Source organism: Pleurodeles waltl, chromosome 3_1, assembly GCF_031143425.1.
Source record: "Pleurodeles waltl isolate 20211129_DDA chromosome 3_1, aPleWal1.hap1.20221129, whole genome shotgun sequence".
NCBI lineage: Eukaryota > Metazoa > Chordata > Amphibia > Caudata > Salamandridae > Pleurodeles > Pleurodeles waltl.
In genome coordinates this window covers 1,896,305,480-1,896,329,601 of record NC_090440.1, presented here as the reverse complement: position 1 = coordinate 1,896,329,601, position 24,122 = coordinate 1,896,305,480, and the positions used below count along the sequence as shown (strand labels likewise).

Here is a 24,122-nt window from a genome sequence, read left to right as displayed (position 1 = left end):
GGGCCAGATTACAAGTGCAAGCAGGAGGAATCGTTGTGTGGAAATGGGCCTAGAATTGAGACAAAACATGTGGGAAATGTGACAATTTCTGGAACCACTTGTTAGTCCAAATAGAGGCTGGAAAATGTGTAATTTTACAATGAGTGGTGAAAATACTTGCACAAATGGTCCCGTGTCTCCTGCTTCATGTAACATGTAATCTGGCCTGTGGCAGTAAAGTGATCACCCAGATTTACAGAACACTGGTGACCAACTCTTTGGATACTTTTGGTTGGCCCCAGGTGACAGATGTGGAAGCGCTGTCAGGCGAGAGCTGGAAGGGTCTCTTATTGATGCAAACAGAAGTAGCCATTTCAGTCTGCCACTGACTGGCCTATTATAATTAACTACATAGATTGCCTGGTATTAGAGTGAGGTTGAAGAGAATCAAGCAAGACAGTCCACCCATGTGCCTGTGCTCTCTGACTGACCACGGTTTTTTTTTCAGATTCATTTAGGGATTTCCTGTGCTTCCTGGCTTCTAGGGTGTGGTGTCCAGGGTCCTATCCATGGTGCTTGGGTGGAGACTTGTTTTGTCAAAGAAAACTGCCTTGCTGTGTTTGTTGGAGATCTTGAATGAAACTGCTCATGAACCTGGGGCTGCACCTGCAAAGAGGTCTATGGCAAGCAACAGAAGCACCTGACACTGGGTATGTGGACTTCCGGCATGGAACATAGAATGGCGATGGAAGCCTGGCTATTGTGCTAGAGGTTGCTGTGGCAAACATGAGAAAATCATGTGACGTTAAGTCATGCACTTGAATTTATTTGTGCTGATCTGATGTAGTGCCTTATTGCTAGTTTCCGCAAGCTATTCCTTCTTTGTCTGTGGGTTTCTGGAGAGGTTTTATACTGACTTTGGCCTTACAATGTCTAGATGAAACCTTTGAGAAGGACGACTACCATGTACATGCAACATTAGTCACATACTGTTGTCTTCATTTTTAAGCCCAATTAAATTGTTAAAAAAAATAAAAGTATAATAGTTGAGTAAGAGGACTGAATGATAAAATGTACTATATGTAAATCAAAGAATGCTTATCTTATCACATTTATTTCGGCATATGCAAAAAAATAACACTAGTTGCCTACAAAGAACAGCAAAGAAGCCCAGCTTTGAGTTTACTGTGCTCCTAGAAATACTGCAAATTTGTAGCTCAAAATGGGCGCCTAAAGTGAGTTAATTGGCCAGATTGACTGCTCAAAAAATAAACTGCTTTAATGTTTGCAAGCAATCTAGGGTCTGAATACAGTGTTATTGTATCTGATGTCAATAAGCATTGAATGATGTCCAGGCTTTCTTTCTGCAGATGCCTTTAAAGCGGACTGTGTGCATCAGAATTACATTAAGTTCTGTTCCTTCTAAGAATCCATCAGGAGGAAGCTGAATTTCTCTCCAGGCATATGCTCTGTTGGTGCTTTACCCCTAGGTAAGAAAAAGAGAAAATTGATATTTTTAGGATTAAATCAGTTTATTGATTTTCACAAGGAAAAGCAAATACAATCAATACATTCGCAATGTTGGGCTTGCTCCTCGCTAATATAAAATCTGCAATGTCTGCTCAAATCTGATACCCTGTGGTGCCAAAACTGGCAAGACGGACACGTTATTTAATGGTTTCCACTGTCCAGTACAAAAACGAGAATCAGACCCTAGTACATTTAAGTAAGTAATACGAATTTTTGTGAGGGGGCTGGTACTCTTAAATTAACCTTACTGTACATTCCAGTGGCGGCTGGTGACCTTTAGAAATGGTGGGGGTAATCCGTGGCTCAAATTCCAGAGAGCTTTTTCTTGAAGGCTTCTCTCACACTTTCTTGCACTACGTTTACTGTCTCACTCTGACTCACTCAGTCTCACTAATTCATGAAGACTCACTCATTCTACTCTGGCCCACTCTGTCTCACTCAGTCCCACTCATTCTGAATTACTCAGTCTTACTGTGACCCAGTCTCACACACAGTAACACTCAGTTTTAACTCCTGTCATTCTCCCTCACTTGCTCACATTCATTCTCACACATGCTGGTCTCTACTGTCACCCATTCTCACTCACTCTGACTCACTCCTTCACTAATTCTCTCTCACTTTAACTCACACACGTAGTCACACAGACATGTTCACAGTGCTGGAATTTCACCAGCTCTAAACAGTATCTCTGATAGCTGGTGCAGGCACCTTCATGCACCCGTGTCAGCAATCAAACAATGTCACTATCTGCCTCCGTTTGTTGCTGGACCCGAAGCGGGTCAGCATCTTATTTTAATTTTATCAAGAGTGAATAGCTATTCAAAAACACAAAACAAGGAGAGAGTATTGTAGCTGTGGAGCCCATAAGGTTAATCCGCCACTGGTCCAGGGACACCTATCTATCAAACCAATCCACCCACTCAATCATCCATCCTTTCACTTATCATCCCCTTTTCATCCATTCATCCTTTCGCTCCATCTAGACTTCTTTTCGCTCCATCTATACATCCTTTCACTCCATCCATCATCCTCCCTTTGGCTCATCCGTCTATCCACCCTTTCACTCAGCCACCCATCCTTACACCTATCCATCCTTCCATTGTCCCATCCATCCAGACATCCCTCCAATTACCTTTTCACTCAGCCATCCAACCTTTCACTCACTCATTCATCTATTCATCCATCATTGCACCCTTTCACTCATACATCCATCCTTTCATCCAAACATCCAACTACCCTACCTTTCACTCATCCATCCATTGCCTTACTCAACCATCTTTACATACATCCTTTCACTCATTCATCCTTTTCCTCATCCAGCCATACTTTCACTCCATCCATCCATCCATTTAACCTTCCACCCATCCATCCTTTCACTCATTCTACCATCCTTCCATCCTGTCTCTCATCATCCATCCACCCCTCCTTTCCATTCATCCTCCCTTTCACTCATACACCCTCTCTGCCTTTCACTCTTTCATTCTTACGTACAAACTGTCACTCATTCATCCATGCATGCATTTATCCATCCACCATTTCATCCATGCATCCACCCACACTTTCACTCACTCACCCTCCCAATTATGGATGAGCCTTTGTCTGCCGAGCTGCAGACTGAATAGGCCCATCAAGAACCCCACCCCACTGCTAAAGTGGGGGGAAGTGGGGGTTGAGAATGCCCAGGTGCAGGCAGAAACTTAACTGCACACTTACCGCCTAGCCCACTAGTACAATTGTTGTCCGCAGCTGGTTACTTCCCTCCCTTGGGCTTCTACAGTTGAGGTAAGGAGCACTCACAGCTCCATAACATGTTTTTCAAAGTTAAACCAAATGCAATACTAAACATGTGTTACTGCAAGGACAGCAGACCCCCTCACCCCTTCTACAGCCTTCCCCACTGTGATGACGAACAATTGTTGCCACCCACTCCCTCCTTGTCCGCACAGGCCTGTCCCACCCCCAGTCATTAAAGTGACTGGAGCCTTGCTAACTCCTCCCAGGGCCACTGTTTATGTGCCCCAAAAGCAACATGATCACTTGCTTTCTAATTCAGCACTCCCTCTCCTGTGATGTCTCTGCTGTAGCTTGTGTCTGTGAGTCAGAGAAAACCTCGCCCGCTGGTACTTGCGCAGTAGGACATCTGCAAAGTTCACTAGAATTCACCCACTAGATTCATCCCACTGTCTCGGAGCAGTGATTTATTGTCAGCTGCTCTGTGTTTATTTCCCTGTTCTTGTCTCTCCCCTGAGGGTGGCAGGGCAACACCCCTTTTACCCATGAACACCAATCACCCCTGGTACATTCCCCCAGTATCTGTCAGGTAGTTGTCTTTGTCGTTCAGTTTGCGTAACTAATGTCAAGGTACCGGGCCTAATGTCTTTTGGGCTAACTGCTTCCCAAGTGTAGAAGGAAGGTCAACTAAGATTGGTATCCAGGCCTATTATACATATTGTGGTCTACATAACTAAAAGAGGGGGATATCGCAAAGAATTAAGTTGATTCCAAGGAATTTCATTGTGTAGGCCGTTTCTCTGGGTTTTGTCACTAGTCGTACCTGGGATCTAGGCCTACCAACTCGCTGGGAGGAATGGATACACACAAATTGTAATTCTGAAAATGTAGTGTACCTGATCAAATGCCCATGTAAAGTGTGCTATGTGGGGATGACCTCCGGGAAAATAAAAAACAGAATTGGAGAGCATTGTAGGAACATCTGCTGCAAGACGTCATTAATAAAACTAACAACACACTACAAAGAGAAAGAACATAAGGACGCTGATCTATATTGAACCATTATGCAAAATTAACACACAGTGATAACTTGACGAGAACAATCCTAGAGATAGAGCAACATAAGGTTTAGACATAAGGGACCCAGAGAAAGGGTCTAAAAGATAAGATTCCTTGGAATCACTTTAATTCTCTGCAATAGCCCCTTTCCTTATGTACACTAAAATATGTATAATAGGTCAGGATACCATTCTTAGTAGACGTTCCTTCTGAGCATGGGAAGTACATAAATTAGCCTACAGACACTAGGCTCTGCAAGTTGACGTTGATATTAGTTACGCAAATGGAACGACGACGATATCCACTTAGCAAATACCTGAGGAGTGTACAGTAGAATAATTCGCCCCTTCACAATGAACACAAAAACATTGTTATTCCAGACTGAATATGCACCACAAGTATGTATACATAACTAATGTGTTAGGTGAGACCACCAGAGAATTTGATCATCTAAATTTCCAAACTGTAGTGTTCTGGGCCCTAGACCCACATGCAGTATGAAGAACAACACAGGCACATAGTTGTGCGGTCACTGAACTGGCCCTGAGCATGTGCACTTGGACTCTTTATTTGCAGCTGCCACGTCACCCGCGACCCCTGTGTTGAGTGGGCATGGGGTGAGTGTGGAAGCCAGCCCTCATAGAGTGGCTGGTGAAAACACTAGAATGAGTCCAGCAGGACTCTACATTCCTCCCAAACTTTATTAAAAATAAAAACAAGTCCAACCTGTGAGAAAAACCAAAACACCCACATAATCTCTCAGCCTTGAGAGGAAGTCCGCAAGATAGCAGTTGAGAGATGCAGCTGGGTGCACCAGGGCATCTCTGCATGCATCTATGGTTTAACAAGCTACTACTGGGCACAAACATTGTGCAGATGGAGTCCGGATTCATTGACAGCTGGGTGACTGGGTCAGAATCCACTCATGCACTGTTGGTCAGTCCTGAGTGGTCTTGCGGTGATGCATTTGGTGTCAAATGGTTCAAACTTGGTGCATCAGTAGTGTTGGTGGAGTCCACTGCACAGAGTTCCAATGAGGTATCCTGACTCCATGAAGGCCAATCCCCCAAAGACTGGGAAGACAGGGGTGATGTTTGGACGCCTTCCTCTGATGCTCCGGTGCTTCTTGGTACTCCATCGGTGGAGCAGCTTCTGGACCATCTCTCGTGCCAGGATTTCCTCACGGCAGAATTTCCTTGAGGCCCTTCTTCACTGGGTTGCTATGGGACTGTGTGGGCTGTGAGGGCCTTTCATAGGTCGTGAGAAGGAGTTGCTGCAGAACCGCCAATAGGGCCACGGCCAAGTTGCTCATGCAACCAAAAAGTATGGGTGTCTCATGGTCTGTGTGCTCTTGCATAACAGGACTTAGGTGCGGGTGGGCTCTCAAATAGTCTCTGGGCAATTGGTTTCGCACATTGCTTGGAGTGCCCCCCTGGTCTCATGAGGTTTTGTGGGGGTAAGGCTCCACTCAGGTAATGAGGTGCTCCTTTGTTGGATCGGGTGATGCATATATGGCAATAATGGCGAGTTTGCCATTAGATGACCTGGACGACAGGTGGTGGAGACTTGCTAGAGTGAGGGTGACTAGAGGGACTTTGTAGCCACGTGACTCGTTGTGTAGTTGGTGCAGTTCTTCTCCTTTGGCATGGGAGGCTGCTTGCAGGGATGGCATCTGCTTCAAGCAGCTGGTGACAGGTGGATGGATGGTTGCACTGTGAAGCATGGAGCAGGTACACGGTTCGTGCATGCAGGCGGCTTACATTCAGTACGCCTGCTGGGCTGTCTTCAGTGACATCACTGCACTCTGTTGGCTAGCTTGCACTGGTATATGCACTCTCGGGTAGTGGTACGAGTCCTCCATCTCTGCACCCTGTGATTTTTCACTCTTGTTCATCTGTGGTCGCCAGGTCTTTCAGGGTGACAGGGTGACAGGTCTGTCACACGATTTTCTCTCCTCTCCTTTTTCTTCTGTCTTCACAACATGGCGTTGAGTCATGGTCTCTTCTTGCATGCTGTGATGTGGCATCCAGCCACGTGTCTTCTCTGTGTTATGGTGGTGGCAGCTTGCAACTCAGGGTATGCAACTCTCCTTTTGCCTGTAATGGGTCAATGGCAACTCTGTCTTGAGGCAGTGTGGGGGGAGGACACTCCCTGAACAATCTCTGGCTCCCTTTGGGGCAGTGCTAGTGCAGTTAGGATTAACATGATCTCCTTTGTTGGTGTGGCGTTGCTTCTTCTGACCAGGTCTGGCCAGGGGCAGTTCTCTCTTCCCCTTTTCTCCGTTGTGGCGTCTTGCCATGGGTCGCATGTTCACTTCACATGGACCTGTTGTTGGTCACATCCTGTTCATAGGACGGTGTCTCTTTTTCTGCCATGGGCCCCTCGCAGGTCTGGTCCTGTCAGTAGAACTCTACTTTCTACTTGTGAACCTATTGCTGGTCCTGTCCCTTCCTCAGGGATCGTCTTGATGCTCCACTTGCTGGATCACCTTCCCTTCACTCGAGGGTGCAATACTTTCCATTAAGGATGCACCTTTGTGTCACCTGGTACTGCCTAGGTTTATGCGTGCTTGGCACAATTGGTACTCCGTGTGACATCTTTATTGATGGGCCAACAGTGGCCATTCAGTGTGGGTGCAGCTGGATGGTATGGCCTCTTTCATGCAGCCCTGCATTGTCCATGTGCTGCCTTGTGGCACTCTGGCTGCAGTGCACAACAGCGGCCTCTGCTTTCACAAAGGTCCCTCCAGCTTGTGAGGCAGCAACTTTAACAGCAGTGAATTCTCTGAGAAGTGTCTTTGTTGTGTTGACTCCCAGTAGCTTGGTACAGGTAGGAAATGGTGAGACGTCTGAGACAAGTTGCCGCTCGCTCCTTGCTTTTCCTCTCATGGGTGCATCAGCCCTTGTGGACGGTGGTGGAGGTAGGTTTTACTTTCTTTGATCTAGTCTGCAGTCTCTTCTATACTTTCCTTCTCTTGGCCAAAGTATTTAGGGTGCAATGCCGGATCACTGTAGGAGGGGAGGGCCTCCTTTTACTTCTAGCATTGGCAGCTTGCCACTAGGGGTTGTGTGACTCTCACCAGAGTGTGGTGGCAGCAAACTGCCACTGGGGGGAGGGGGTGCGATGCACTCCTGGCCAGTTGAGCGTGCTTGGCATGCAACTGGGCTTCGTTCTCTTGAACCTTAGTCTCCCTCCTACCTCTCTTTGCGTCAAGCCGCTAGCTCTGTGCTGTTGTGCAGCAGTGGTGCAAGCTGCAAGAGTCAGGTAAAAGTGATCCCTATGTTTTCTTTCTGAGGCTTGTCCTCGAGCAGACTCTTACATTCACTGCGCCTAGACTTATTCTCCATCTCAGAGTCTCAATAGTGCAGTGCTTGTGGTGGGACTACTGCTCCTCTTTTGCAGTGCTGCAGCCCCTGTCCAGATCTGTCTCTTCAGCTTGGCTCAGTCTGCAGGGGGGGGGGGAAGTGGGCAATTAATCTTCCCACTACAGTGGCTTTACTTGCCTTCCTTTTGCCGCCAGATGACGGTAGTTGCAGCCGGCAGTAGTCTCTTCTGAGCAGTGGTAACTGCCGACAGCCACCAAAGGGCGCTATGCACTCCGCTCCTGTCCTGGCTATCCTTCAGAACCCCAGTCACTGCTGCAGCAAAGGAGGCAAAGAGCTGCTCCCAGTACTATATGTACCTCTGGTCGGGCATCTTCAAGTTTCTCCTGTGACTGGTTAGCTCTTTTTAGAAGGCAGTGGAGATCTGAGAGTTAGCAGACGGTCCACTGAAGTATCACATGCCAGTTCTTTACTTTGCTCTCTTGATTTGCTGTGCCCATTATTCAGCACAGTGGGAATCATCACATCTGCTCCTTGTGATGGAAGGGCTGTCTGCAAGGCGAGTGGTCATGGGACTCTTGTTACCTCTTTTTGCATAGATGTGAATGGCATGGTGGTGGCTCATTTTCACTTGTTGCTCAGGGGCGTGATGACGGTCGTGCCCAGAACCTCTGGCAGGCACTGGCTGCCGCAGCAGGGTTGTTGTGGGGGATGACAGAATTCTGTATCTAGTGACTGACGGTGAGTCACTAGTTGCAGAGGCTTCACCCAGGCTGCACTTTTTCATCCAAGTGGCACTTGGCAGGTAGCAGCAGGTTGTGGGAGGTAGACAGTATTGTCCCTTCCCTAGGCTAATACAGAGTTGTGGGGACTCTTTTTTTATACCGTGTGGCAGGGAGACTTATGTCTTGCAATGGGGGCTCCTGGGGGTGACCTCCATCGGATGTCCATCTCCGGGCAACTTCGGGCAGGTGGTGAATACCAGGACCGTGGAGAATGTCCATTGCTTGAGATCGTGGGTAGGTGGAGTAACGGTTCGAAAAGGCAGCCGGTTTTTGTATCGCATCATTTCGACGCTGTGGCCCTATCGCGTAGGGAAGAAATTTCACGGTTAAGAAAACATTACGGTTGGTAGTAATAATTAAGTGAACATTTAATATGGCTGAAAAAGCGGCAGCGGTAAGTGAGGCGCTGAGGGTTCTCTGTGATGGAGTATCTTATACAGCCAGGTGTACTTTCCCAAGCATGGGTGGGATTGGAGTGCCCGATGCGTGCTGCGGCGAGTGGTGTTGTGGAGGCGATTTTAGCTTGCTCACCGCCGCAACAATGTACTAAAAGTGAAAGTGCTCATTGCCTAGGAAAGCTTGACATGGTTAAAGCCAAAAACAATGAAGGCCCTCAAGCAGTTGATAGCTTACCGCATCAGGGGTTTCCCGTTGTGGAGGCGAAGCGAGGTCTGGGCCGTGGGTGCACGCCAGCGTCTTCTGGGAGACACACGGAGAGGGCAAGACGGGACCCAGAGGATTTTCATGAGGAGAATGCAAGCTTTAAACAGCGTGCTGCGCCGGCCCCGCCCGCTGGTAAGGCAGGATTATTATTGGGGCTCCAGGGGCAGCAGAGTGCGAGCGCGCTTTAAGCAGCGCGGGCAGCCAGAAAAGTTAAAGGAATGTGCCCATTTTCAAATGCTTGCTGCAGCGCGATAGCCAGGTTTCTGAAGCAGCTCCCAGTAATGAAAGAGCACTTCTGCCTGTAAAACCTTCTTGGGGTCAGGGTGTAGTTGAGATTGGAAAACATAAAAAACCATAATTAAAAGAGTGAAAAAGGCAGGTAGGGCTGAGGGAGAGGCTTTGAAGGAGACAGGTTGTAGAGAGGTGGGTAATATTAAAATGCAGGGAGATGTATTGGTGAAAAAGTCAGGTGAGAAGTCTTTTCAAGGTGCTAGTGAGTTGTCACCTTATACAGGTTCAGGTAGATGGTTGTGGGTAGCTGAAGTGTTTAGGACATCCAAAGATGTCTTAGATCAGGGCAAATTTAGGGCCATAGCCCCGCAGGTTTTGGCGGCTTGCAAGCGACAGAGGGATCATGCTGCATGAAAAAAGCAGATGCAGTGAGGCACAGTCAGCCAGGTTAGAGGTGACCTGGGGGACCAGCATGAAGCGAGGGAGAGATTTGGTGCAACTGTCCCTATAGCGAGGGAGCAGAAACTGTCAGCGTCATCTGCAATACACAACAAAAATATAGATTGGAGAGGATTTGATGGAGGTGTAGGTGATGGTGAACGTCCGGGTGTTAGTTTTGGTGATGTGGAAGAGATCACACAGTGCAAATTGGATTATGATGAAGAGGATGACGAATTAGAAGAAGGGGGTATACCTTACTAGCAAGGGAGTGGAGTAACAAGGAGGTACCGAAGAAAAAGGGGCCGGGGGATGCTAAAAACGTCCAAAGATCATATCTTGCAGGTCAGAGCAATCATTGCAGATACAGCAGAAAAAAGACTGGCGCAGAGCATCCCCAGAAACAGGGGGCAGACTGAGTACAGGTGAGACACAATGGTGGTGTAGCTGGAGGGGAGGAAAAGAACGAGAGGATATTAAAAAAGGTTTAAAAGAACAGAGTTAATGGCAGTTGATAAGAGTGTGGGGACGGAATCTTGAGCAGAAGAAGAAGAAACAGGTAAGAATTAAATAGGATTAAATGCAAAAGGAGAATCTAAGTCCAAAGGTAAAGCGGGTGTCTCAGTTAAGGTGGTGGTGGATAAAGCAGAAAACACGGGAGAACAAAAGGCAGAGAGCAAAACAGAAGGACTGAAAAGGCTGCCATACATAGGGCTATCTATGCCTCTGGGGGGCACATTTGAGCAGAGGGACAAAAGAGAAAATCCGGAAAGGGGAATTTTTAGATGTGTATAAGCTTTTGCACAGGGAGATACAATCCAAGAAAAGGTCTTGAGAAGAGGCGTGGAAATGAACTAAGAGACCTAGAGTACCCACTACAATTGACACATGGACATCGGCATTCCTAATATTTGCTACCGTCTATTGTGAAAAAGTCCCTGATAGGGCGATGTCTATTTCTAAATATATAGAAACAATCAGGAAGGCTCATACGGAGTTTGATGGCTTTGCATGGTTACACTACTATGAAGAGTTCCGGGCAAGGATGGTACTTTTACCTGAAAAACCATGGGGGGAGGTTGATAATGAGCAGTGGGTCCAATGGATGCATCCACAAAGGACTCTGCCTATGATGCACATAGCCAGTGGACTAGCAGTCCAACCCCAGCCTTTTAATGGAAAATCCACCCTGGGGGTGGGAACATAGGGAAGAGGATAACATTTCAATTTGGAAGCTTGCTGGGGATTCAACGGGGGTTATTGCCCAAGGAATCCCTGCAAATACGAACATGAACGCTCAAAATGTGGAGGTAAGCATGCACTCTTACAGTGTTCTGGAGACCAAGGAGGATATGGTACGAGTGGGCAAGGTAGAGGGAGAGGGGAATCCTTTCAATCTGGTTACAAAGGCTTCTACTCCAATTAATTTGGAGATTTTTAGTTATCGGTTAACCTTTTACCCCCAAAAAGAGGATCCAGCAAAGTTGGAATGGGGATTTAAAGAAAGTTTAGGTTGGGTTCTCAAGGTCCAAGAGTACAGAGGTTTGCTGACAATTTGAAATCAGCAAAGGAGCATCAGCATATAATAAGAGAGAAACTGAGCAAAGAAGTTGCAGAAGGAAGGATGGTGAGCCCCTTTGATTATTGTCCTTTACCTGACCTAATGATCTCTCCTTTGGGGGTGGTGAAAGAATAGGGGAGAATTCTACATGATACATCACCTTTCTTGGCCAGAAGGACTATCTGTTAATGATTACATAGCAAGGGAGGATTCTGCAGTTCATTTTGCCTTGGTGGATGTAGCTATGGAACTTGTGCAAACAGTGGGTCCAGCGGCAGAACTAGCAAAATGGGATATTAAGTCAGCATTTCGGCTGTTTCCTGTGCATCCTTTGGATTTTTCATTGTTAGGGATTCAGTTTGACACCAGTTATACATTGATAAGGTTTTATCAATGGGTTGTACCATTTCTTGTAGTTTGTTTGAATCCTTCAGTACCTTTTTATAGTGGTGTTTCACATACATAACAGATATGGAGCTGATCACATATTATCTGGATGACTTTTTGTTGGTAGTTTCAAGGAGGAGTGTAGATTGGCATTGACACAATTCCAGGCTATGGCAAAAGTATTTGGTGTACCTTTGGCTCCAGAGAAAATGGAGGGCCAGAGTACTTGTCTGGTTTCCCTTGGTATTGAATTGGGCACAGTGAAAATGGAGGCGAGGCTGCCTCAAGAAAAGGTTATGGAGATCATTGACATCCTGGAAGTCACATCAAAAGCACCCAAATTACTGCTACACCAAGTTCAACGCTTGTTAGGGTTATTTAATTTTGCGTGTAGGGTGGTAAGAGTGGGAAGGTCATTCTGCAGGAGACAAGGTTTCTCTATGTCAGGAGTTAGCTAGACATACCATACAGTCAGGATTACAGTGTCTATGAGAGCAGATTTAGTGGTTTCGATAACATTTCTGAGATGTTTAAATCGTATAATCATGTGGACCCTTGATTTGGATTTTGTTTGGATGGCTCAGTGTTTTTCAGACGGAGCTGGTGCCAAAGGCTTTTGTGTGTTTTAGGACTGCAGATGGTGTGCTGAAGAATGGCCAGAGAAGGGGATGAAAGAAAAAAGGAGTATTGCGTTCTTAGAGTTCTTTCCTTTGTTGGTTGCATTGGCAGTATGGGGTAAGAATTCAGAGAATAAAACAGTTACCATCAGCATTGATAACAAGACAGTGGTGGATTTGGTCAATGGTTAGAAGGTTAAAGATAGGCACCTTTTAAGATTACTGCAAAGATTCATGCTGGGTTGTCTGATGTTTAATATCGTCTTTAGAGCCAAGCATGTACCAGATGTGAACAATAATATAGCAGATGCATTGTTTTGTTCACACTGGCAGAGATTCCTTGGTTTGGGGCCCGGAGCAGATTTGCAGAAAACGCAGGTCCCGCAGGAGGTATGGGAACTGGCAGCTTGAGAATGTTGGAATTGATTGAGAAGTCATTAGCAGCAAGCACTAGAACAGCTTATAGAAGAGCATGAAAGGAATTTTTCGGGATGGGGCAATCAGTAGGGACAGCGATGCACAGGGTTGTTTACAAAGAAGCTCATGAACAGATTCCGTTTACGTTATGTATGTCATGGGTATTTTTGGGGGCATTTAGAATATCTGAATTATTGGGTAAAGGTCGTGCTGGGTGACTAAGGGAAGAACATGTAAAATCTACAGGTGAATATGTTCAAATATTCCTGGAGCAGTCCAAGACAGACCAGAGGAAAAAGGGGGCAACAGTGTCCCTACACAGAGTAGGAGGGATGGTATGCCCGGTGGATACCTGGTAAGAATTCAAAGTGGTTAAGTGAGTTGATTCAGGTTTGATCTTTATTCATCAGAATGGCACAAGGCTGACGGCCTCACAAGTAATCGGTGTTTTGAGGAAAGCGGTATGTTACATGGGGTTAGATCCATTTCATTTTGGCACTCATTCTTTTCATATAGGTGCAGCATCTGAAGTTGCGAGATTGGGGTTTTACATCAAGGAGGTGAAAATACGGGGTCGTTGGTCATCTGATTGTTGTTTTCGCTACATCAGAGAGATTGAGGATGCTTAGCTTGTGAGGTGTATCTAACATGTTTCTCATATTTCAGGTTGTGTGGCTAGCTCAGCAGTGGCTTTTCTATCAATCTGGATAGTCGGACACTCGTTCATTAAGTGGGCTGCAAAGCAAGCTGACCGCAGACATTTTGGAAGGAACTTGGGGTTCCAAAGTGATGATTTAAAAATTTAATGGTGGGAAGGCGGTGGGGACATGAAATGGGGACAACTGCTACCGTGTTTATCGAATTTGATAACAGTTAGAGCTTGCTCAGATGTGCTACTCTTGCGCCTAGGAGAAAATGACTTGGTACAATTGTCGGGGTTGGGATTGATTAAAGAGATGAAGAATGATCTGGATATCATTTGGGGGGTCATGGTCAGGGACAAAAATGATAGTAACAGCTTTAATGCCCAGAAGAGTTTGGAAGAGAGCAATGAAATTTACAGCAGTTGAAAGGGCTAGGAGGAAGGTTAATAGGGAGATGTCAAGTTTTTGTAAAAGTAGGGGATGAGCTTGGTTGGAGCATCATGATATTAAGAAGGAGGATTTTCAGTTTTTTTAGGCACGATCTGTATCTTCTTGAAATAGGAGAAAAGTTAGCGTCAACCTTGGCTCCCCAAATGTAGTGCTGGTAAGGTGCGAACAAGCTGCAGGGCAAATCGTTTTTTTCCTGTTTAAACACATGGGCGATGCTTTTCTGCTCGAGCGGCATAAAAAAAAAAAAAACGTTTGTATGTTTTTAAGAATTATTGCGAGTTTTAAAAAAGGTTGGGGGGGGGGGGCAGGAAATAACTCCATAACAGGGTTTTTACTTGTGGCACAGTAAGCAGGAAGGATTAGGAGCATTACAGACTAGGGGTTGGCAAAGGGGACACCGGGGAGCGATGGGTGAGTCACAGAGAAGGTCAGTGGATGAATGAAAGAGAATGGGTAAGATTGAAGTGTGGAATACTGCTCTGGGGATTTGTCTTGTTTGGGGGGGGGGGAGGTTTGAGGGTGGGGTGTTAGGTGTTGGTTTTTGTATTAGTGAGGCTATGATTTATACACTGTGAAATGTTCTAAAGTAGTTTCAGAACTGCATACCTGTCCACTAAAGCAGTCTTTTACTCTCTTAAACCTGACCTGGTCATTTAACCCCACCACCTGATGTGTGTTTGACTAAATGGGGCCATCAACTCTGTCTCTGGGGCGCAGTGCAGTGAGAACCGCCAGGTAGCAGTTCAGCCACTGTCCCCTGGCGAAGGCAGTCTCCCTGGAGCTGTGGACCTCAAAGGGTATTGGAGATGTCGGTGTGGGGGTTTGCCAGTGCTCTCAGCCAGCTGCTCAGCTACAGAGGAATCTCCTCTTGCGGCAGTAGTCAGGCGGCCTCAGCACATCGTGCAGCCTTCAACAAGTTTGGATGTATGGGGTGATACTGGTGAGTGTGTGCCACTTTGTCATGGGGCTTCATTATCCTTCTCTTGCTCACTGGACTCTCACCTCCCTCCTGAAGGCACCATGGGACGTCGGGTGAAACTTTGTGGGCTGGTGGTGGGCCCTGAGTCTTCACTCTTTTTCAGGCCTTTTTCTCAGGCGGGAACTATAGAGCCCGGCGCTGGCCACAGAATGTTCTTTATTTACATCTCCTGCAGAGCTCTCCCATCTATGCAGTGCAGGACAATAGGGAACAGCAATGCTGGCGTCGCGAGCACTTACCCCCAGTGCGGATGGACCTTGGGGCAGGTTGGGGTTTGCTTACCCGGCTGTGGCAGCATGTGCAGACTCACTCGGCCCGGTGTCCAGGTGCCACAGATTTCAGTCCCTCATTATGGGGGCTAGTCCTGCCTGTCTTTTTCATTCATTTCATTATTACGTTTTTCGGCAATTTAGCCATACAAGCACCATAAAACACTACATACAAAGTCAGATCAAAATGGACACATAAATATAAATAAAATCTCACAATTATAAATAGATATCATAAATAAAAAAAGAGAAAAATAACGCATGATTAAAATAGTACTACAATCTACAATCAAAAGCAAGATTTTCGACTTCTAGAGTCCCTCCCTGACTCAAGGTGATATAGGGAGCATTCTTGCTACAGTTCCACCAAATTAACTTAAACAAAATGACTATTAGGAATGTGCTCATTGCTGGATTTTCCACATTGAAATCAGATAGCGAAAGCCAGACAAGGCCTAGTGTCAGCTTTTAAGATTCGAAATGCGATTTGGTGTTCTCCCACCTCTAATAAATGGCACACTTGGAGTAACCACTTCTTCCTTCTCTTTGTATGTTGGATAGAAAAAGAGCACATGCTCTTCTGTTTCCTTATTCGCCCCACATGAAACACAAGGGAGATTGGCAGATTCTTTCTTACTCATCCAGGTACCAGTAAAGACTGCAATTGGTAGGGTGCTATATCTAAACAGCAACTACAGTTTCCTGGCAAGAGGTGGTTCTATATCATCTAAGAACTGTTCCATAAAAAACACATCCTTAAGCTGTATAAAAGTGTTAGTCAGAGTACCATGTGAAGAATGAGCAAAAACTTGCCCCTTTATATACTGCCAATATCTCTTTTTTCACAATGCTTTCAAAGGATTGGCGATGACTGCGGGGCCAACCACAGATCCCCACATCCTACCTTGTATAGGGTCTCTTTAACATATTTAAACCAAGGGGTGTTGTTAGAGCCAGGAAGGCTTAGCACCTCTTTAACCCCTCACGATAGGAGTTTAACTCCAGAGAGAGCTAAATTCTTCGCTAATAAAGAATGGGCCTAACCCCCGAACCCTCTTTGATAGGCCGAAGGCCCATACTTATTCTAAGCGGGAGCAGGGGAGTACTAGTAGGAAGGCCCACTAACTGGTGCAATAAACTGTTTTCCATAACCAATAATTTACTAACATCCTTATGCCCCCAGGGCAGTTCCCAAAGCCTGGGACTTATAGATTGGGATGGCGGGAGCTATTGGTTGAAAAGAAGAGGCATGGTGCCCTCTTAAAATCGCCACCGTACCTTGGGCCAATTTCAGCCTAGGCTTTTCAATGTGGGCATTCCAATCTAATTTCCCTGTCCGTGTCAAACCCAAGTAATCATAAACCTGAACACGATCTAGGGAGATCCCTTGAAGCTTAGGGTTTGGTCTGGCTTACAACCAGGGTTTATTATCATAAATGTTGTCTTTTCCACAATAATTTCAAGACCCCTCTGCTCACAAAAAATTCTCAAAATGAGCCAAAGTTCTTTGCAAACCCATAGATGATTTAGAAATCAAGAGGATATCATCTGAAAACAATAACACAGGAACCTTATGGCTTGCCAGCTGTGGTGCATCCTCCTCACTGAGATTTAGGTGCGCAACCAGCCTATTCACATATAGGGAAAAAAAGGTGGGTGCCATTCCGCAGCCCTGCCTGACCTCAAGGTTCACTGAAAAGGGACTTGGGCAAAGTTGTTACTATATAGCCTTATTATAATGGCCAACAGATTGACGGGCACCCACATCTGTGCCAGGTTCCGCCAGAGCTAAAAGCGAGGGACTAAATCAAATGCAGACCGTAGGTCAACAAAAGTGACATATAAACAGCCACCCCCCATCACTACTGTTTTCTAGACAATTAACTGGAATCTAAAGACCTGATCAATCATACTGATGCCCTCCCTTATCCCTGCCTGAAGGTCAGTCAGAATACCATTGCTTCCCATCCATGACTGTAACCTCTTAATTGGTGCCAATGTCACCTGGGAAATTGACCAAACATTATCAAGTTCTAAAGTGGGAGCTGTGGCACTGTTGCCTGTGGGTTCAAATTGACAATTCAAATCGCCACTCATAATCTTCAAGACAACCCCTGGAGCATCGATCAAATGTGTATTCAAAGTTTCGATCATAGAAAATTCCTGACTGACCCCACCAGGCCTTGAGTACACATTATAAATGCATGCCATTTGAGATCTGGTACTCAAGCAAACACACAAAGTATCTTGGGAGGGTATTGGTATTTCTCTAACCTTACAAGGAAGGCATGTATGAACCCATGTATGAACCTAAGTTGTTAGCCCCCTCCTCCAAACCCCCGTCCTCCCCAAGGGACGTCCCCTTCTATGGCAGCCAGCCCCTTTGCTAAAGTTAACAAACCTTAAGGGCCCAGGTTTCCTGGAAAAGACATAGAGCATACGGATCTATAAACTTAGACCATTCAGGAACATTAAGCTTAGCTACAAGACCTGCAATATTCCATCACAACAAGTTGCCATGGGTCTTGGTGCCCTTGGATTGGTGCTACTCCTGGCTTTGTGGTCCCCCATTAAAAATTATACTATCTAGAGAGGTAAGTGGGTCAAATACTAAGTTCGGAAGAACTACACCCAAAGACTTATACCTGGGGGCTGCCTTCACTGGAGTACAAATCTCATTGCAGGGTGAGCAGAGACTGGGGAGGTGGGGGTGAGCAGAGATGGGGGTTGGAGGGGTAGAGGCTGGGGGTAGCTTCACCGGACACAATTGTGTGAGTAAACCAACTAGTGTTAACCCAGGATTCCATATATGCCCATTGGGCACCTCAGAGGCTTGCGTCCTGATACTACTGGTGCCCAAATCACTTGCTACTTTAGGTGGTGAATTCTTTGCGTACCCCCTACAATGGCAAACTCCACTTCTGCCATCCCCCTCTACCCTCCCAACCCCCACCTTCTCCTTTCCCTCCTCTCAACTACAGCCGGGTGGAACCCTTTCTCTTAGGTATAAGTCAATCCACCTGGTCCAGAATATCAAAGCAGTTTGACAGAGGAAGTACAAACCCAATAGTTGGGGCGCCCGCCTTAGACAGTCCTTAGATGGAATAGCATTGACCTTAGCCATTACAGAGGTGATGGATATTTTGTGCAAACGTTATAAAAATATTCCAATGGTAGCAGAACCAATTTATCTTGTATTGACAACCTACAGCAGGGGATAAAAGTCTGTGCATCATCTGGGGAGAACATAAATTAATGATGATGATACAGTGACCCATTATATCCTTTGGCCCACCCATCTTGTAAGAAGTATTTTGTCGACTATATAAACGGGGAAGTCCCTATGTTGAGCCAACCAATCAATACATTTGTTATGGAGTTAACTTTGGCCCTCCTTCTGACCTTCATATAACTGAGTCACTCCTGCTAGAATTGTCACACATGGGCAAGAAGCCAGTGGTAGGTTGATCATGGCCTACTTCTGCCCCAGGGCCCGGGAGTTGGAACCATCAAGGGGTTTCTCTGTCCCTCCCCCTGCGACCTGTTTTGAAGTCCTATTAGGTTCAGACCCCCTAGGGCTTAATACTCGATCTCCACAAGCAACTTGACATTGGGGTCGGACCCAGAGACTAAGGCCCATATTTATATTTTTTTAGCACCACAATTGTGTCATTTTTTGATGTAAAAGCGGCGCAAACTTACAAAATACAATTATATTTTGTACGTTTGCGCCGCTTTTGTTTCCAAAAATTACGCGAATGCGGTGCTAAAAAAGTATAAATATGGGCATAATTGCACACGCTGAGCAGAGTTGACAAGGTCAGCCAAGTCGGCAGACTCAACAGGGAGATTGCTTACATGCCGCAGACTATGCATTTAGCGAATCAGGCAGAGCTGTATGCAGCTGTTTCTGGTACGACAATACAGAATCTAAGCCTCTTTCAATGGCATCCAGTCTATTGAAAACAGGAATGAGTTTGTTATACAAGGTCTCTTTGATTTCTCCCAAAAGGTTCTCCCCAAGTAGGATACTCTCCAGACCATCCCACATCGGTAGCAGCAAAGTCTAAAGTGCCCACTTTAGGGCTAGGTCTGCATGCGACTGCTGGTGAATTTGACGGTCAGTACTGTCTTGGATCACTGCCAGCTGGCAGAGGCTATGGGCATTTTTGGGGGCGAGCTCCTAATACAGTAGGTGCCTGGATTTTATTATCATGACTCGTTGGTACACTTTCCAGCACAGAACAGTTTGTAGCAGAGCTAGCAGCTGTCCGATTTGGGCTACAGAGTGAAGAACTATCTAACTGTAATCATTAGAACCAACCAACGACAGCCTTCTCTAGGTGAGTTCAATCTCAGTAGTGATGATCCCAATAGCCCTCTGCAACATTATATTGATGCTAATGGATTTTGGTGAGGGCTGTACTTTAGAGGGACCTCCTGGTACTTTCCTCTACCCCATTTTCCTACAGTAGAAATTTTAAAGTCAAAGTTGCAAGGCAATTTAGATACACAGAAACATGGAAATGGCTACACAACCTGGTAAGTCATAGGAACAGTTTGGGAATTTGGGGGTAAAACAAAAACTCACCCCCCCCAAAAAGCTCAATGTCAGAGAATTGGCCCAGCCTTGTCTGGGCTCAGATGGGCACACACTGGCCTGGTCTTCGCCTGGGTGCGTCCTGCGCTGCGGGGGAGAGACAGCCTGAACTGTGAGTGTTCAGGCAGGACTGATGGGCCCTGGGACACCAAGTCCCACCACAGGCAGCCCAAAACAAGTCCTGCACTGTGGGGGGAGAGGCAGCGCTATGAAGCGCAATGGCAGGTACCTCCCCTAGCAGCAGCTGTGAGCACTGAGGCAGGAGTGATGGGCCCTGGGACACCAAGCCCCACCAAGGCTGGCAGCACCAAACTAGTCCCTGTTTTTTTCAGTGTGACCAGATCAGCAGACCAGCAGAGTTGGCATCAGGTGGCCTGTAGGACGACCTGCCTTGTCGTCATTGTAGTGTTCAGCCAATAGGCCCACATGCAGTATGAAGAACAACACAGACACATAGTTGTGTGGTCACTAAACTGGCACTGAGCACGTGCACTCGTACTCTTTTTATTTGAAGGCACCACATCACCCGATGATGCCTGTGTTGGGTGGGTGAGGAAGCCAGCTCTCACATAGTGGCCGGTGGAAATACTAGAACATGTCCAGCAGGACTCTACACAAATACATTATTGTTAGTAGGTTCCTAAAAACTTCTGCCCGATTCAATGAAAGAGAGCACATATGGGTGCACCGGTACTACATTTCCCATGATTCATGAAACATCGTGGGCTCCATGATGTCATTTCTCAAGCACATTGAGTTACAACTGTCTACCAAAGGTAGACTGAAATACTGGGTCCTGTTCTCAGCAGTATGGCAAGCCAGGTGGAGTGTGGGACAGCTAAATAGGCTGGAAAATGGCATGTCACCCATGGCCACACAACACTATTTTACTAAGCGTGGTATGCAGTTATGAGTCTTTTTTCATAATATAAATACACATATAGTGTGGCACATGTGGTACGATTACAGCAGCAAAATAAATGTCTAGTGCATGATTGCATGACTGCATGTATATATGTTTTAGCGAAGTATCCAGCACAGTATTTTGTAACACTGACCATGAACAAAGGTGAAAATCACAAGGATGCATGTTCTATTATAATTCTGAAGGCACCACCTTGCTGAAAGGCTTTGTGTTTATATGTTTTCTATACTATAGGAGTCAAGACCTATCACGGCATTCTATAGGTGGGTAATATCTCGCCTTGCATGCATGAATGTGTTGCATGTCTTGAATGTTGTGAAACAAAACCAAGGGCAGTGTGTTCTGTATCCTGATGAAAGCTCTGTAGCCAAGAGGCCATAAGGTAAAGAGCTGAAACATGTCAAACAATTGTTTGGGTAGTAAGACTATGAGAACCTTACCCCTTACTATAGAACCCCATTTTAACCATACCCAAACAACGGTTATTAAAAGGGTACCAAGATTGCTTTGAGGTGTTTTTATTCTTTTAGGACCCTGACTCTCCAAATACGGTCAAGCCCTGTCTGGTTTTTAGGGACCAGGATGAGACCCGATGATGAAGCATGCCACTTCACTACTAGACTGGGTGAGTGTTTTACGAAAGAAAAATGTGTTTTTTTCTGTAGCAGCAGGGTGTCTTAGGAAAGGCAAGACTTTGTAAGTAATAAGGATCAAGTAGGGGGTACTCGTATATGTTGTGCTTGAGCATCCTCCTGACGCCTACACTTTCCCTCCTTCTACAAGGCCACGAAGATCGCTTCACATATAAATCTTCTGCATCGTGTTCTGTTCCACTGCTTTTATTCCCATTTCTTGGCTCTTTGTGCCACCGCAGTGTTGACCCATTGCCTAGGCCTAGGCCCAGCACGTACCCCAAATCCAATAAACCATTTTTTTTATCACATTACCTCATAAACAGACGGGCCCCAGTGACTCCAAGCAGCGTGGCTTTATCTCCTTCCACTAAAAGCAGCGATCCTTCACGCAGCCCCTAAAACACAAAACACATCTCAAGCATTGCTGTATGTATACCTCACCTACACCCATCGTGTGCTGAGGTAAAGCAGTTTACCGCAAGGGAAGAGAAGACCATGAGATCGTTTATGTTTTGGTCACGCTTGGAATACAAACCATATTAACAAATTAAGCAGAAGGACATTGGTACTGTGCTGTGTGGGGGCCGCCAGCATTAGTTATACCTGTGGGTTTTCTGCACATACATTTTGTATAGTGAAAGTCACACTCGCTGCACTCAGAATGGACTCTGAGGGGAAGATGTGGTGTGCACTGGGACGTCTGGGGCCTTGGAGCCTCCGGGGATGCTCGAGGGCAGTAATGCCCCTTATACAGTGCTTGTGTAAAGCATGGGGACTAATAGTATTGAATTCCGATGGAGTACATCCTGGCCTTCACCCTTCTGTGGTCACTAAAATAAATTTTAAGTCTGTTGGGGGATTAGTCGTCTGGTGTAAACTTTACATAAAACAATTCTGGTCAACTAGAAGACAATCTTGCGTGGCACATAAATATGTAGGATACTGTACGCATCCAATTTATTAAATCATATGTTAAGAAAGAGAGCGCTGCAAATAGTTTATCCATGTTTTGCTGAGACAGTGGTACCAAACATTAGTTATACAGTTTCTTCTCCTATTGGCCAATTCCAACTTGTAAGGTTAAAAAGAAGTGGCAGAAATAATTTCACTAAAGCGATTTCTTACTGATGTCCCTGTTTTCTCATCTCACACTCTCTCATTTTTGTCTGATGTTTTCTCCACCTCCCAAAACAGCATCCTACCAACGAAAAACCTTGCTAGTAAAACAGATGTACATCCTGCATGCAAGAGCTCACCAGAACAGGAGGGGTGTCCAGTTCCTCGTGATACTGAGTGATCCGCTGCTCTCGTGTCTCCTGTGGCAGAAATGACAAAAAGATAAACAGTGCAACAAACAGATTAAGAAAAATAGGTGGTTGTGCTCGAGAGTTCGCACATCCCAAGTGTATACATAAATAATAGGGAGAAGATGTAATTAAGTCAAATGCACAAGGTCCAGTGGGTGCCGTACTGATATGTATGTATACCCAACCACCAAGTGTGTAAACTGTCCCAGCTGGAAAACCAGTTAGAACTGATCAAACTTATTTCCAAAACCAAGGCACGACCAAATAATCTACAAAATGAGTAGTTTGTGAGGCAAATCAAAGAAGTATTCTGAACACGTCTTATGCTTGATTGTGATTTATTCTCTTCACAGAATGGTAAGTGTTTCGTCTTCGAGACTTTTTCAAGGCATAATGAATCATAAGGCATCCTTAACCAAATCAATAGTACTAACACTGTCACGGGACAGTGCACACTACTAACACTCGGCTTATCATGGCCTTTCTCTTTTGAGCTTATGATTCCTGACTATAGACGGCTTTATATAGAAAATCTTGTTAGTACGGAACTTATCTACATATGATATGGGAGGATATTGATTTGGTTAAGAATGCCTTATGATTCATTATGCATTGAAAAAGTCTCAAAGATGAAACACGTGTCTGCTGTTGTCACCAAACTTATCATTCTGTGAAGAGAATAAATCACGATCAAGAATAAGACGTGTTCAGAATACTTCTTTGATTTGCCTCACAAACTACTCATTTTGTGGACTATTTGGTTGTGCCTTGGTTTTGGAAATAAGTGCAACAAATAAAGGCTAATTCGGGAGGATGAGGAGTTCAAATATATCTCCATGTGAAAACAAGAGCGACCGCTGAGGTCACTACGGTGCACTTAGATGTAAAGGTCTTGGACGAGTTTGTGGATGGGAGTGAGATGGAAGATTAGGCCTTATGGGGCAAAAGGGTTGGGCCTAAGAGAGTTGGAGGTGGGGAGTTAGTTATGTATGACTCTAGCACCCAAAAATATTCTGAGCTTTGTGTGGGAGGGGGTCGTTGCAAAGCGTGTAGTGATGAGCACTGACAGATGAGGATAAACCTCTAAGAACCATGAGAAATATCCCCTTTTCACTCTGCTTGTAATCAGCGGGAAATTCTCAATACACCCAATGCTAGAGGAACAATATTAGAGCTGAGGCTGCATCAGTAGAGTGTATGGAATATTTATATTTATTTGGAACTCGTAGGTATGGAACAGTGGACACTTACCGTATTTATACTTTTTTTAGCGCCGCATTTGCGTCGTTTTTTGACGCAAAAACGGCGCAAACCTACAAAATACAATGGAATTTTGCAGGTTTGCGCCGTTTTTGCGTCAAAAAACGACGCAAATGCGGCGCAAAAAAAGTATAAATACGGGCCAGGAGCCGTTGCCAGTCAGGAAGGTTTACTTTGGAATAAAGCCTTCATTTCCATTTGTGGAATCAGTCATCTGGAAGAACAAAGGCAGTTTAAAATAGGCGAATGTGAGCAGGATGCCTTGCATTGATGTGTTGGAGGAGATGTAATAGACACAGAGGATGACACAGCATTCTGTACCAGTCTACGGT

General features: G+C 45.6%; 1 protein-coding gene across 4 annotated transcripts in view; it reads right to left on the bottom strand.

The window, feature by feature from the left end:
• Window positions 1-1,072: 1,072 nt before the first annotated feature.
• Window positions 1,073-24,122, bottom strand: part of LOC138285719 (alpha-aspartyl dipeptidase-like) — a 161,653-nt gene continuing 138,603 nt past the window's right edge. For all 4 annotated transcript variants that reach the window (XM_069226030.1, XM_069226029.1, XM_069226028.1 and 1 more), the window contains 3 exons: window positions 22,480-22,539; window positions 21,536-21,618; window positions 1,073-1,465 (listed from right to left, as the gene is read on the bottom strand). In XM_069226030.1, coding sequence (XP_069082131.1) covers window positions 1,402-1,465; window positions 21,536-21,618; window positions 22,480-22,539 — 207 coding nt within the window. In that variant the 3' untranslated portion in view covers window positions 1,073-1,401. The remainder of the gene's footprint in view (window positions 1,466-21,535; window positions 21,619-22,479; window positions 22,540-24,122) is intronic.